We start from the raw sequence: 15,898 nt of genomic DNA, 5'->3' as shown, positions 1-15,898 counted from the left end.
AAATTTTATTAACATCTTGGCACTGTAAAAGATAGGATCTTATACTGAGATAGTGGATACAGAGACAAAATAACTCATCTGCATTTGCAACTATACAATCTCCTTATGAAACTTCTTTCACAAGTTTCATAAAAATAATTTTCATAAATGCTCGAAAAAAGAATTACCTCCAAAACACCTGGAACAGTGATATTTAGTATACTACAGTTGTGCTTTTATAAATCTTTTATGAGTATTATTTGATTTTTAGTTTTCCCTCAAGATGTTAAAAATCAAGAGTGCAATGAGTCCTTACTTTCCAGTGACTCAGATGATTTTATTATTTTTATCAATTTACATCCATGCTACAGGTGAGTTTGCTTTTCCTCTACATTCTGATTACCAGAGGCCACAGCAAGAGGGAAAACAGATGAAGTTATCTGTTCCCATCCTCTTCCTTGCTTGCCAGTCAATTGTCTGACATGGTAAAAAGGATGCTTAAGAGGAAAAAAATCAAGTGGTTTGTCCAAATCAGATTATGTCTTGTTTAATGAATCAAGATTCCGTACAATTCAGGAATCCCTTTATAATTCTGCTGAACATTTGGCAGCTCATCAATTTAAAGACTTTTGGAAACACCTGCACTTGTTTCACTCCAATGTCTCTATTTTCTGGTGTATAAATCACAGAATCACAGAATTTTCTAGGTTGGAAGAGACCTCAAGATCATCGAGTCCAACCTCTGACCTAACACTAACAGTCCCCACTAAACCATATCCCTAAGCTCTACATCTAAACGTCTTTTGAAGACTTCCAGGGATGGTGACTCCACCACCTCCCTGGGCAGCCTGTTCCAGTGCCTCAGAACCCTTTCAGTAAAGAAGTTCTTCCTAACATCTAACCTAAAACTCCCCTGGCGCAACTTTAGCCCATTCCCCCTCGTCCTGTCACCAGGCACGTGGGAGAACAGGCCAACCCCCACCTCGCTACAGCCTCCTTTAAGGTATCTGTAGAGAGTGATAAGGTCGCCCCTGAGCCTCCTCTTCTCCAGGCTGAACAAGCCCAGCTCCTTCAGCTGCTCCTTGTAGGACTTGTTCTCCAGGCCCCTCACCAGCTTCGTCGCCCTTCTCTGGACCCGCTCAAGCACCTCGATGTCCTTCTTGTAGCGAGGGGCCCAAAACTGAACACAGTACTCGAGGTGCGGCCTCACCAGAGCCTTGTTGAACTTCATGCAGTTGACCTCAGCCCATCAGTGCAGCCTATCCAGATCCTCCTGCAGAGCCTTCCTACCCTCGAGCAGATCGACACACGCACCTAACTTGGTGTCATCTGCAAACTTACTGAGGGTGCACTCAATGCCCTCGTCCAGATCATTGATGAAGATATTAAAGAGGACCGGCCCCAGCACCGAGCCCTGGGGGACGCCACTAGTGACCAGCCTCCAAACTGGACTTGGCTCCATTTACCACGACTCTTTGGGCCCGGCTATCCAGCCAGTTTCTAACCCAACGAAGCGTGCACCAGTCCAAGCCAAGAGCAGCCAGTTTCTTGAGGAGAATGCTGTGGGAGACGGTGTCAAAAGCCTTGCTGAAGTCAAGGTAGACCACATCCACAGCCTTTCCCTCGTCCACCCAGCGTGTCACTTTGTCATAGAAGGAGATCAGGTTCGTCAAGCAGGATCTGCCTTCCATAAACCCATGCTGACTGGGCCTGATCGCCTGCTTGCCCTTCAAGTGCCGCATGATGACTCCCAAGAGGATCTGCTCCATGAGCTTCCCTGGTACTGAGGTCAAACTGACAGGCCTGATGACTTAGTTTAATGACTTAATGACTTAGTTTATTTCCTTTTTACTTGCCTAATTTTATTTTCTATTTTTAACTGGGAATATTTATAATATTAGAAAAGTATTTTCACAGAATCAGAATCACAGAATTGTCTAGGTTGGAAGAGACCTCAAAATCATCAAGTCCAACCTCTGACCTAACACTAACAAGTCCTCCACTAAACCATATCCCTAAGTTCAACATCTAAAACAACTTTTTAAAACCTCTTTTAAAGGCCTCCAGGGATTGTGACTCCACCCTAGGCAGCCCATTCCAATGCCTAACAACCCTCTCAGTAAAGAAGTTCTTCCTAGTATCCAACCTAAAACACCCCCGGTGCAACTTTAGTCCATTCCCCCTTGTGCTTTCACCAGGCATGTGGGAGAATAGACCAATCCCCATCTCGCTACAGCCTTCTTTAAGGTACCTGTAGAGAGCAATAAGGTCGCCCCTGAGCCTCCTCTTCTCCAGGCTGAACAAGCCCAGCTCCCTCAGCTGCTCCTCGTAAGACTTGTTCTCCAGACCCCTCACCAGCTTCGTTGCCTTTCTCTGGACTCACTCGAGCACCTCGATGTCCTTCTTGTAGTGAGGGGCCCAAAACTGAACACAGCACTCAAGGTGCGGCCTCACCAGAGCCAAGTAGTACAGGGGGACCTAATCACTTTCCTAGTCCTGCTGGCCACACTGCTTCTTATACAAGCCAGGATGCTGTTGGCCTTCTTGGCCACCTGAGCACACTGCTGCCTCATATTCAGCCGACTATCAACCAATATTCCCAGGTCCTTCTATGCCAGGCATTTGTTCTGGCCACCTCCATTATGAAAGCAATTTGAAGAGTTTGTGTGATAAATTAACTACGATGTCATTGAATTTACATTAATAATAGCAAAACATCAAAGATTCACTGTTGTAACTAACTAAAACAAAATACAGTGCTCTTGCAGTATCATTTCACAATTTATTTTGCTGACTAAACTATTGCAAGTGTAATAGACATCTGAATGTCATGTGTCTAGACAAGCTGTATATCTTCTTGAAATCATAGAACAGGAAGCAGTGTGAAGATAGCATAGTATTACACTTTTGTAGAGAACAATTAACAGAATTAGGATCTGCTTTGTTTTGTGAGTTCTTTCTCCTTTTAACAATCAGCTTCAAGTAAATACAATTTTCAGGATTTGCTTTGGTCTGAAACTTGGCACAAAATTCAGTGTCAGGAACCTGCAATTCTGTTTTCTGAAGTATTGTCATATTTGGCATGACTGCAGTATCTGACCACTTTGTTTTTAAATTTCACAGAATTTCACAGAATTTCTAGGTTGGAAGAGACCTCAAGATCATCGAGTCCAACCTCTAACCTAACACTAACAGTCCCCACTAAACCATATCCCTAAGCTCTACATCTAAACGTCTTTTGAAGACTTCCAGGGATGGTGACTCCACCACCTCCCTGGGCAGCCCGTTCCAGTGCCTAACAACCCTTTCAGTAAAGAAATTCTTCCTAACATCCAACCTAAAACTCCCCTGGCGCAACTTTAGCCCATTCCCCCTCGTCCTGTCACCAGGCACGTGGGAGAACAGGCCAACCCCCACCTCGCTAGTATCAGCTCATCAGGGAATTTAGATTCTTTTGACTATTTGTAGCAATTTCTTCAACAGATTATCAGTCCTTGTGTTCTATCAAACTGAAATATAAAGAAAATGCAGTTACTGTGTGAAATGTGTTATGCTTAAAGTTATTTAGATGTTTGACCTCTTGTCAAATTATTAAAACTTCTTTATGTTTTCTCTTTCTTTTAACAGGGGCAAATTTGGATCAATGGCTTTAATCTCGGTCGCTACTGGCCAGCCCGTGGTCCTCAGTTGACGCTTTTTGTTCCAAGGAATATACTTGTTTCATCAGTGCCAAATAACATAACAGTATTGGAACTGGAGCATTCTCCCTGTAGCACCCAGGCATGCGAGATAGAATTTGTAGACAAACCGGTTATCAATGCAACTACACTGTATGAAAATGTTCCCCCTCCACTCTTTTTTAGAGACATGTGGCTGAGCTATCTATAATGATATGAGTGTTTCCTTATCTTCCCCCCCCAATTTGCTTCTTTTTCCCTTTAAACATATTTTCATTTTTTAAAGAGTCAGTGTAAATCAGTAAGTTGTTTAGCAGAGACAGCTTCTTAAATTCATTTTTTTTGTCAGGCTGGCCAGAGTTAAATACTGAAATTCTCTTGAAGAAGAAAAGTTGTAGCTTTAGAATTTACCTTGAACTGTGAAACTGAACTCATCTAGAAGATAATTTTAGCATCAAAGTGTACTAAAAATGCATTCCTGTAGGCTGTTTGTATTACAGGAACCTTCTGCTTTTTTTTAACCACCTTTTGCAACTGGAGAGAAGCCTACAAAAGGACTGCACAGTCCCACGAGCCTGCTGGTTACTCACAAAGGCCGGTAGGTCAGTGCTGCCAATGGGCTAGACACCTTTCAGCTGATTTTTATTACCTGTTTAGTATCCAGTATCATTTTATTCTGCACTGACTGCCAATGTTGAATGGACCTACTTTTTTCACCTCCGTGCAAATGACCTCTGAAAAAATCCATTTGGTTTCTTATGGGAGCAGTGACAAATGTGGAAGAGAGCACTCATGCAAGCTGATCCAAATGGCAGTAATGTGGACAGTGGAGAGTAATCTTGTAGTCTGCTTCTATCCTGTCTTTGAAAGCCATTTGACTGCTTCATTTCTACTATCTCCAGAGACTTAAATTAAATTGGCAATTACAAGAACTTTAGTGAAATTTAAGCTTGGTTGGACCATAGCCTCTGATTAACTTGCCTGCAGAATACGGTCTTAAAATAAGCCATTTTTCCTTTTAAATGTTTTTTTTTTTTAAATGGGTCTGTCATGCCTCTTCTTCATAGGCCATAACCTTCAAAGTAGAAGGTTTTGAATAAAAGAGAATTCAATTTTTTTAATTTAAGTCATGCCTTATGTTTTTTTCTAGTAAATTGATAATCTAATCTGGTAAATAGATAATCTAAGGGCCTGGTATTTGCAAAGATACAGTAATTGTTGGAAAAGCTGACTTTCTACAGCAGGCTGAATCTTCTTTTTGATTCTTAGGATTTTGGTGTAAATCATGCAAACTCTTTGTTGAGATTTAAACAAAATATTAAAATGACAGAATCAAGTATTTTCATAATCTGTGGTTGTTCCCTTTCAATTTCTGTCTCATGTTATTAAAATGGTTCTTTAAGATTAAATCCTTCCTGTATTTGTTTCAGAGGGAGCAAGTGGAGGAGGAAGACTGATTAAAAGTGAGAAATGAGGTTGTAAAGTCTCTATGGACAAGGAGTTCTTGTTGATGTCTCATTTATTTTGTTCTGAAGACTTGTGCAAAGTGAAGCAAAACAAAATAGTTGCAATAGGCTGCGAGGTCCTCTGAGGTGCCACCCTCTTCAGAGATAGCCAGTGCAAAAACCTGACTGTTTTCTTCTCAGTTAATGCAGACTGCTACCCTCACCTGAGGAGAGAGTAGAAAGGATCACCACTACATTATCAAAACCTCTGCTATGTGTTTGAATAGCTGACTGCCACAGGAGCTTTCAAACCACTCCTGTGCGGTTCACTTGAGTCACAGAGCTCCTAGTCTGAAATTCTTACCTCAAATGCTACGTCTTATAGCTGGGAGCTGCATGTGCAGTACTTGAAACACTTCATTTTCTGTTCTGACCCTGGATCTTTTTATTCTTTACATCATCCTTATGCAGACCTTGGAAAATGCTCTGTGACTAGTTTATTATGAAGTATTAGTTACCTCAGAGCCTGGTCTTGAATGTAAGGAATGGAACAGAGTTAGTTTCATACCGGTTGTGGGTTTTGTGGCTTGAAGTGTACAGAATGACAGTACTATTTAGATGCAATTCCTACAACAGTTCAGTGCTTTAACAGCCAGGAGTATTTTTATTTTTCTGTCAATTAGTGCTGTAAAGAATGGAAAAGATCAATTTGTAGTTCTTATCACTTCTTTTGTTTTTCCATTGCATTAGTGAAAAAAATGTAGCATAATCCATAGTATCTATTTTTGTCATATCTCCATGTAATACTACAAGCATGAAGGTTTTGTATCAAGGATTGCAAATATTAATCTATATAAATGTAACACTACCAGGAACAACATGATAAAACAAGCTTAAGGTTTTTCAAGTAGGGATCTAGATAGCTTCAATAACACACCTGCCTATTAACTGCTTTCTGTGAAGTGATCTGTTGTCTACAGAAAGGGACTAAAAGTTAGGGCCCTGATTCCTAATCCTGGTCTGCCTACAATAAAAAAACAGGTTGCCAAATTGAGTGGTATTTATGTGAGTACACAGAAGGGAGATCTCTCTGAGAAGGAGCATTCAGAGTGCATCACTACCAAGGAGAGCCTGTTGCCTCCTGCTGTTTCTTCACCCATGGGTGTGTCTGTGGGTGCTGCAGGTTTGTCTTCTGCCCTGCCTGTGTCATGCATTGGGCATCTGCATCTGCACCTTTGCTGCTGCTGTGTGGCTGGGGCTTATCCTAGATTTCCTAGCTTTTGTGTGTAGTCTTCCTGGGACTAGTTTCCCCATGCTGTCAGAAGCTTGTCTGCAAAGTGCAGCTGTAGGGGGCTCTGCTTAGCAGAGGGGTTTTTCCAGAACTGGAGCAGGATTTGTAAGCTTAAACTGCATTCCTGCCTATGCACAAATGAAGGTCTTTTAAATATTACTTGGGATGAATGAGCAAGGAGGTAAATATGGACTGGTGAACGGTGTGCAATATGTTGTTGAATTATTAATTTATTGATAAGACTACCATTTCCCTTATGTTCATAGCATAATAATCAATCTAAATGTTACTCAACACTTCAGTCCCTCAAAACTTCAGTCTCAGAGTCTAACAAGCGAGCTTTTGCCCTTCTGCTCCACGGGAGGTTTCTGGCCTCCCTGAGCTCACCTTAGGACACCTGCGTTACGCTTTGACAGGTGTATCGCCCCAGTCAAACTCCCCACCTGACGCTGTCCCTGGAGCGGGTCGCGCCCAGCGCACGCCCGGGCGCTTGGCGCCAGAAGTGAGAGCCCCTCGGGGCTCGCCCCCCCCGCCTCACCGGGTAAGTGAAAAAACGATCAGACTTGGCCTTCACGTTCTGTTAGCCTCTTAATGCCCTTTGTTGGTCTTTGCAGGCAGCACTCTCACCTTTTTGAGCTCCCCCACCTTTTTGAGTGCTCTACAGTGTCTCTGCTTCCTTTTGTAGTTCTTGGATGATGTTTGCACATGTTTGAATGTTAACATCAGTATGAATCTAAAAAATACTCCTGACAGAGCAGCAAATGCTATCCACCTGGCCAGTATGTGTCAGTCAGAAAAGGCAATTACAGAGAAAAAAATCTCGTGTTTAACAGTGTGCTACAAAGGAGACACTATTATCCAGGTCAGGAAGATGACCTGTTAACAAAGCACTGAGTTTGGACTGTAGGGGGAAGGAGTCTATTCTCAGGGCTCAAAGGGTTGTGATAAGTGGGGCCACATCAGGCTGGTGGATGGTCACTAGTGGGATCCCCCAAGGCTCCATTTTAGAGCCAGTCCTTTTCAATGTTTTTATAAATGATTTGGATGTAGCACTAGAAGGTGTTTTGAGCAAGTTTGCCAATGACACCAAACATGGAGGAGTTGTAGACTTTGTTGAGGGTGGAAAGGCTTTGCAGAGAGATCTGGACAAAGGGCTGAATGGAAAAATGTTGGAAAGATGTTACAGGGATCTTTGTCCTGCTTTTCATAACATACATATGTTTAAATAACATACATATATTTAAAAATTCCTTTTCAGAAGGGATTTTCTGTTGCTTATTATGTTATCACAGATGGGAGTAGTGAACTGGAGTTCCCAGCTGTGGGGGTAATCTTGAAGGTATGCGTTACCTACAGATGCTTCACAGAACCAGTCCTAGTTTCAGTGAAAGCCCATTTCAGTAGGATAGTCTGTGTGGCTAAGGAATCAGGAATACGTTTAAGAATTCTTGTTGTGAGCCTTAGCACATCTACTTGGCTCCCGAGGGACAGGTGTATATAGCAGTTAAAAGTCAGGGTTTTAGGGAGGTCCTACTTTTAACTGTGTTGTGTTGTAATGGGAAGCACCATCTTGCTCATAAAACTCCCCAGCATGCATTCATACTAAGACGCTTGCTGTCTGCTAAGATCCCCATCTTGCACTTTGGTAATGTGTTTACACCTGCATGTCTGTAACTTAGCCTTTTTATTTTTTTGGGGGGTAGGGAAGGTAAATCCTAAGTGGGGCTGGGAATAGAGTTTGAAATTCTCCAATAATTCTCCAATAGAAGGGGTCTTTGAGTAGATCTGTTGAATGCTGGTGCAAATCCTGTAGGAAAAATACAGCCAGTATCTGTTCTTCGAAAGTATTTTTCTGTTAAGTCTCTACAGTCATTCTAAATGTATGCACTGTATTTCTTTAAACTTAGTGCTTGGGTAGGGTTAATACTGCTACACTGATATTGACTGGGCATTTTCAGTATTGTCTGCGGTTGTGGGCCAGAGCACAGCTCTGAGAAGTGTAGAGAGATGTCTAGCAATTGTGAGTCATCTCTCGAATGCTTTATATAAGGAATTATTCCTTTGTTTCCTCTTTCTTTCTTCCTTGTGTCTTACTGGTTCTTCCTTCTGTACCAGGGAATTTTGAATGTAGAGGAACCCCAAGAATTTCCTTCAATGTGTCTTCAATTGCCTGAAGTGATCCCTACCCCTTGCACCTAGCCATCATTAGTTTGCAAGCTGGTGAAGATGCCTTTTTGCAGGTCCTACAAATCTTCATCAGGTACACACAGTGAATGCTCTTTGAATCACTACTCTAGAATTCGCCAAAAGTATGGAATTCTGCAATAGCGCTCTCAAAAGCACTTGCCTTGGGAGACAGCAAGTGGCTTAGTGTTGTGTGTGATGATGATGACTGTGCAGGATCTGCATGTATTCCTGCACTATGGGTGAAGGGGCCTTCTGTAGTGGTGGCAGAATTGTTGAGAATAAGAAGGAAAGGAAATTAATAACTCACTCTAAAGCCCTGGAAGACTTTAGCCTCTGACATAAAGATAGGCCTGGACACACACTCTATGTACCTTCTTTCAAGCTTACCTTTTTTTTTTTTCTGTTCGGTGTTAGGATGTGGTTTACATTAATCATGAATAGGTAGATCCTGTGCTATGAAAAACCTGAGCACTGAACACATTAAGTGCTGGGGGTTAGCACAATTTCCTGCAGAACTTTGCTGAAGTAGTAACTTCTGCCACATTGCATTCCTATGTTGCTTTTTTGGTTCTTTGATCCAGTGTAAATATCTGCCTCATAAGCTGACCTTAAAACAATGCAAGTCTTTTCACTACAGCACCTGCAGACATAGCTTTAAGGCATTGAGTCCATCTAGTGCACGTTGAAATTAAAAAATAAAAAATAAAGTGCTGCTGGTTGGTATCTGCTGAAGCAGCTATTTTTTCCACTTGTCCACATCTAGCCTCTCTGGTCCATTTGTCTTGACTCAGTGGTGTTGAAGAAAACCTATTACTTCTACAGATCCTTTCTAATTCCAACTCTCTGACACCAACAGACAGTGCTTTAGTATTAGCCAAATTTTGGACTCCTCTACCACCCTTTTTTCAATAAAAATTAAGATAGCAAAGAAACACCTAAGTTTGATTACCCATCCTAGGAAATAAAAGAAACTTGGATAGAAGGTGGCAGTAATTGAAATGCACGTGTATGGAAGCTAGTATGCTGAAATAACCCAAACGACACTTTAAAAAAAAAATCTGATGAATAGAGTCTGTGCAAAGATAATAAATTGAGATTACTGTAGTTGTGTACCTGATTTATATGCAGCCGGTTCCTGGTTTCTGTTTTACATACAGTACCACATAGTGCTGGAGGGGATGTTTAAGCATTACAGAGATGCAAGCAAACAAGAATATTAAGGGTTCCAAAACATCATCTGAATAAGAAACCTTGTGAAGACAGAGGGGAAAGCACAATAGTTTGTTAGAAAAACAGCAGTGGTTTTTAGGGTTTCTTTTTTTTTTTTTTTTTTTTGTCTTCCCCAAACCCAAGCAAGCTGAGAGGGGAAAGAAAACTTCTCTTAGTGACTCCAACCACCACCAACTAGCTACAGGCTATGGCATTGCATTTCACTGAAATGGAGAAGGTGAATGGTGCTGAGCTCTGTAGTTTTCATAGCCACAAGTGGAAAATTTTACATGAGCTGGGGTGAAGATTCAAACCCCCTGCTTGGATGTGCAGGGAGGGGAAAATATCCAAATCCTAACAAAAAAAAACCTGCCCAACTGTTAAGGTTGTGAACACTCAGCTCTGATGGTACTTGCTGCCCAGGTGCTTATCACTATCTTTCTTTACATTTTACCCTTGGAATTAAAGGCAGAAAACATGCTGCTTTTTTTTTTTTTTTTTTTTTTTTTTTTTTTTTCCTGACAGTTCTCAATATGCATCACATATTTTCAGTTATTCACAAAATAATAAGGCTAGGTGATGCCTGCTTTGGTTTTACTCTAGTTTCTAGTGAGCAAGTGTCTTTGGAATGCAACCACACTGTTGTACTTGTCCTGCAGGGTGGATGCAAGAACATTCAGGGATTTCCACCATTTCTTCTCTCTCTGTGTTGTGAGTTTGTCAAGGGTCTGCCTCATCAGTGCAGCAGATGAGAATTTGCTCATTTTTGCTCAATTTTGTCTCCAAGGCTGAGGCCTTCAGTCTTAACTTAATCCTAAAATATACAGAGCTCATCTCTTTTTTTCTTTTTCTCACTTAATAGCAACATGCTTTTTTTCATATAGGTGTAGTGGTACTGGTTTTGACTATTGTCCATCTAGCCTTGTACCCTCTTTTGAAGGTGAGCATAGCCAGTAATTTCTTTTTAAGCTTCAGTACCTGAAACTTTCAGGTGCGGTCTTTTTTTCTTACTAAGTTGAGCTGGCATTTCAGTGGAAGAGACTCAGTTTTGACTGCTGATTCAGCGGCAAGCTGCTCAGTCGCCATGATTTGGTTTGCAAGAAATCCCCCAAACTCTAAAATTTACACTGTGCATGCTGGTGTATAGCAATCAGGATTATTTAAGAGCATCATCTATTTTTTTTTACCATCTTGGTCTGTGCTCTTTCATTTATTTGATTTTTGGGCTTACTCATTGTCAGCGTGTATGTCTTTTGATGTGAAAATTTGATGACTTGGAAAGAACGTTCCTATTCTTATGAAGTGCTTATTTTTTTCCTGCTACCTGTTTTAGTGTATTCATGCAAATTGCTGAAACCCCCTACTGATTACAAATGTCAAAATGTGAAGTAAATCAGGCAGGCACATCTAAGAGGGGTAAGGTTTTTGTATGCAGACCTTCATGATTCAAGCAGCAATTGGCTATTGACTGAGAAATGTAAGGAAGAAATTGTTCAAAAACAAAGGCTTGTTTAGAATCATCCGTTATGAAGTTGTTTTCATCTTCTGTGGAAGAGTGGAAAAAGACAAAATTCTTAAGGCAAGACATCTAATAATGAACACAGATTTTCTTCTCTACAATAACAAATACTTAGTTTCATGGTAGTACTCTTAATCTGCAAAATGCCTTTGTTTTACAAAGGAGGGCACAGTCTTTATTTTATATATATAATATATATATTTATATATTACAGATATAATAGCTGAGTTGACTGAGAACTCTGGCAAGGCTGAAAACAAACTTAAAAACTTTCTTTGTTGTTGGTGATGGTGGTGGTTTGTGTTCTGTTTCTTTTCTTTTCTTTTCTTTTCTTTTCTTTTCTTTTCTTTTCTTTTCTTTTCTTTTCTTTTCTTTTCTTTTCTTTTCTTTTCTTTTCTTTTCTTTTCTTTTCTTTTCTTTTCTTTTCTTTTCTTTTCTTTTCTTTTCTTTTCTTTTCTTTTCTTTTCTTTTCTTTTCTTTTCTTTTCTTTTCTTTTCTTTTCTTTTCTTTTCTTTTCTTTTCTTTTCCAGGAAGAAAAGGGAGAAGTAGAGGTTAAGGGTGCTATTTTGGGCATACTGGCTCTGTGACGGATAGTAACAGATCTGGTTAGGCAACTTATACCAGGTTTAAGTCTGTACCTTGTTATGATACAGGAGTGGAAACACTGTCTAGTAAGCAGCAGGTAATGCATTGTTGTTTTTCTTTTTTTCCTAAGCACAACCAGTGTCTGTCCAACACGACCAGCTGATGGGTCTGTGCCAGGTCTCCTCCTAGAGCCTCAGCAGCTGCTTGTGTTGGAGTAAACACATCTAGCTTGTCCCGTGCACCAACTAGGGAGATATGGCATCTGCTGTAAAGGTTCTTGTAGACCATTTAAAAAAAATTGTTTTATTTTTGCTAAGCAGTGACTTTGTGGGATCTTACGGTTGCAGGTCTAGAAAACATGACAGATTTTGCTCGGAGACGTTGTTAAAATAGACGTTGATACAGGCTACCTATTTATTCCATTATTAGAGACTATCAGCTTTTCTACAACTAATTATGTACAAATACTTGACATTTTGAGAACTCTTTTTACTTTTTTTTCCCTCCAGGAACCTGAGAGCCCATATATAACCAATGTTTTCTATTGGCATGACAGTTAATGTGTTGGGCATAGATACGGTCATGTGTCCTGAAAATCCAAGACACGTTTAGTCATTCCGTATATTATGTTTTTTTTTTTTTTTTTTTTTTTTTTTTTATTGTGAGAACATCTTCAGTGCTGTTATATATGAATCAGCATTTTATTATGAATTACCTTACAGAAAAGGTGATTTATTTTTTTCCTTCAAACCCAATTAGTAGTTGCCCTCAATCTGTACATACCAATTCCTGGTATTACAAGAAAAAAACCAACAACAACAAACACCTGAAGAAAATTCTGCAGAAGTTTGGATATCTAATGCTGAACTTGCTTTCTTGGGCCCTGACTCAAAATTGTTAAATAACTGAAATTTAACAATTGATTTTTAAAAATGCTGATTTGAGGTTTGATCAATTTAATTTTATTCACATATTTCTATTTTGATAGTAAGGCTCTGTAGTTTTTTACATGATTTTCATGTGGAACGTTGAAATTATCTCCATCAGAAGGAAAGTTTTATAAGAATTTGGAGTAGAAATAATGAAATTCTTAAATTCAAATATGATAAAAATAGGCTGCACTTGTTCTAAAATAGTTTGACTCTGAAGCTGAAAGAAAATCTAAGCAATAGCATGGGTTTAGGTGTTGCTCTTTTATCAATGCCATCACAAATCCATATTCTCCATTGTTCAGATTTTCGTGAACTTGCCTTTTCTAATGCAAAACGTTCTGCTAGTGTAGTCACAACCCAGACATCCTCCTTGTGTGATCACTATGTGTGGAGAACTTGAGCTTTAGTTGGCAAGGAAGTGAATGGATTTACTTTTAACTCCGTGTGACTGCGGGAGAGGTGGGCTGTGGCACACATGTTCATGTGAGAAGCAAGAGTGGGAGCCAACTTCCCCGGGGGGAGGTTGGCAATTCCCTAGTATTTCTGATGAAAAGAAGTGAGTACTGACCTGAATTGTGTATGGGTAGGTCAGTGAAGCAGAGCTGAGGAGCGAACAGCCTACATCTAAACTTCTTTTTTTCTTTTGTTTTGTAAACTCTTCAGCCCCTTCTCTGTAGCAGGGCAAGTCTTTTGTCTAACACTTCATGTGATGAGTTTTACTCTTCTAGAAATGCCAACAGGAATTTTGAAAGTTAGGGCAGACCTGTGCTCTGCAACCTCCCAGCAGGGCTTGTCTTCAGGACCTGCAGGCAACGTTGTTCTTGCAGTCAACCAGCCTTGTTTTCTTTTCATTCCTGGTCTTTGTGAATGAGCAACAAGGAGCTGAAGTGCATAAACAAGGAAAGCCATCCTCTCTCTTTCTTGTCTGCAAGCTCTTTACACCTTTCCCACATACTTTAGTAGCGGAAAAGGCAAGTCACTCTGTCTGCGGTCATGGTCTTACTTGTGGTCAAATTTCAGTTTACCAGTTATGAGCAAGTATTGAGATCTGTTGTGGTCTTTGTTTGCTTTGATTAAGATGGTTTTGTGCTACTACTAGCTAGTAAAGCTCTTTCTATTTGTGCTTGATGGAGACTGGGTAAGAGTCAGGGAGGAACCTTCTCCTCTCTTACCTGCCCCAAACCATAATACTTCTCTGGGGATATTTAACAAAGTGCAAAGTCAGTGCAAAAGAGACAAACATGCTTTTTTCTTACAGGGAGGTGCAGCTGCCTTTCCAATCAGATATCCCACGTATATAAATCTCATCCTGAACTTGTCTGTTCAGAGCTTCTTGTAAAATGCTGATCAAATTCCCCTGACCTCTTTTGAGCAAAAGAGTGGATCTAGTAATGCAGGTCTTCATTCAGTCTTTGTTGTCTTACAGGATGCTAGTAGCACTGAGACTGACTTTTATGAGGGTTTTGTATCTGTGGAAACATATCAGATTCTTGAAGATCAGATTCTTGATTATTTGCTGTAGTTGTTAAAAGCAAAAGCATGGAAACAAAGACCTTCCTGGAATTTCCAAAAATCCTTAGTGCCCTAGTAGTTTTTATTTTGCAGCACCCAGAATGAAAAGCTTGCAGCATTTAGCTCAGCAGCTGCACATACTGAATGCATGCTGTTACTTAGAAACATTAAAACATGGAGAAACTTCAGCCATTCCAAGATGACTGGAAACAAAAACACCAACACAGAAACTAAAGGTGTATGATACATTGATCAACTATGTACTTGGTCTGTGTTTACACAGACTGTGTATTTTTTTTTTCTTTCAGTCCTCTACAAACAGAATCCTTGCTCTCTGGTGTTTTAAGACAGACAACACCCTCTACACCACTGAAGAACATAATGTATTGGAAGATAGCATTACTTCATCATCTTCATCCATTTACCTCCAGATACCCTTCATACTAACCCACAGGCCTCCTCACACAACCTGGAAGCAGACTGGAACTTTCCTGACTGGGGCCTCTCAGATTTGGCTACCAGAAAGGGCACAGTGTGGGCAGCTCTGATCTGGAGTCTTCTTCACTAACCCGAAATGCAAATCCTCCCCAAGGAGAGCTGGGTGTGCCCTGTGATTATGTCAAAAATGTGCATCGGGTTCATATAGCTGAGCTCTTGCTCTGTGCCATAGTTCCCTTAGCTATAAGATGGCAGCTTTTTTTTTTTTTTTTTTTTTTTTTTTAGTGGACCCATGTTGTATAAGAGAAGGAATTACAGTTTTCAGTGGAGATATCACATGCTACTATTTCTGAGAATTCAAAGGAGGACCAGAAACTAATGAAGAGAAAACCTTTGATTTGGGACAGTGAGAATGGCTTGTGAGCAGCATTCTTTTGAGCTGAGCATATGAAGGATCTGTGGAGGGTTATGTTCCTCTAAGGGAAAGAGTATAGCAACATTTGGCAGTTGTGCCTGTGCTCTGTCAAGGAGCTGGGAAAGGAGCTGGATTTTGCCAGTCTGAAACAGATAAAAGGCTTTTCCACTTTTGAGTCTCGTTTTTGCAAGAGTTGTCTTTGACTTGATTACTGTCCTGTAAGACTGGATTTTGTTTACTTTATTTTTCTGATGGATGTTGCCTCTGAACAGCTGTGAAGAAGAAAATCTTCCTGGAAGCATCTAACTTGGTGTGTACCCACTTCATAGTGCTTGCTCTATCCAGAGTTCTATCCATTCTCTATGACTGCCAGTGACACTGGCATATATCATTGCTGTGTTACAGTAAGATTACTGCAGATGTGATCAGTACTACACCACCTTTGGGTGCTTTTATCAGATATATGAATGCAAGGAATCTCATTGCAATCACATTGACTATTCATTTCCAGTCTTCCACTTAAAAACTTATTTCATGGCTGGAGTAGTGGAGTCAACTTTCCTGTTGAGCTCTTTGTAGGCATTGCCCTTAAACATTTCAGTGGTCATTTTGACTGACGTTACTGAATGGCTCTTGATTTCTAACTGTAAATCAAGTCAAATTGAAATATTTGCATAAGGTCTGGGACTTGATAAGGCTGGTCTCAGGC

General features: G+C 40.4%; 1 protein-coding gene across 2 annotated transcripts in view; it reads left to right on the top strand.

Moving 5' to 3' along the window:
* The window catches only part of GLB1 (galactosidase beta 1), a 59,130-nt gene extending 54,065 nt beyond the window's left edge, over nt 1-5,065 (top strand). For both annotated transcript variants that reach the window (XM_068670564.1, XM_068670563.1), the window contains one exon: nt 3,607-5,065. In XM_068670564.1, coding sequence (XP_068526665.1) covers nt 3,607-3,867 — 261 coding nt within the window. In that variant the 3' untranslated portion in view covers nt 3,868-5,065. The remainder of the gene's footprint in view (nt 1-3,606) is intronic.
* Nucleotides 5,066-15,898: the final 10,833 nt, after the last annotated feature.

Source organism: Anas acuta, chromosome 2 (assembly GCF_963932015.1).
Source record: "Anas acuta chromosome 2, bAnaAcu1.1, whole genome shotgun sequence".
Classification (NCBI taxonomy): Eukaryota; Metazoa; Chordata; class Aves; order Anseriformes; family Anatidae; genus Anas; species Anas acuta.
The sequence above is the reverse complement of the archived record's forward strand: the minus strand, read 5'-3'. Positions and strand labels throughout refer to the sequence as shown.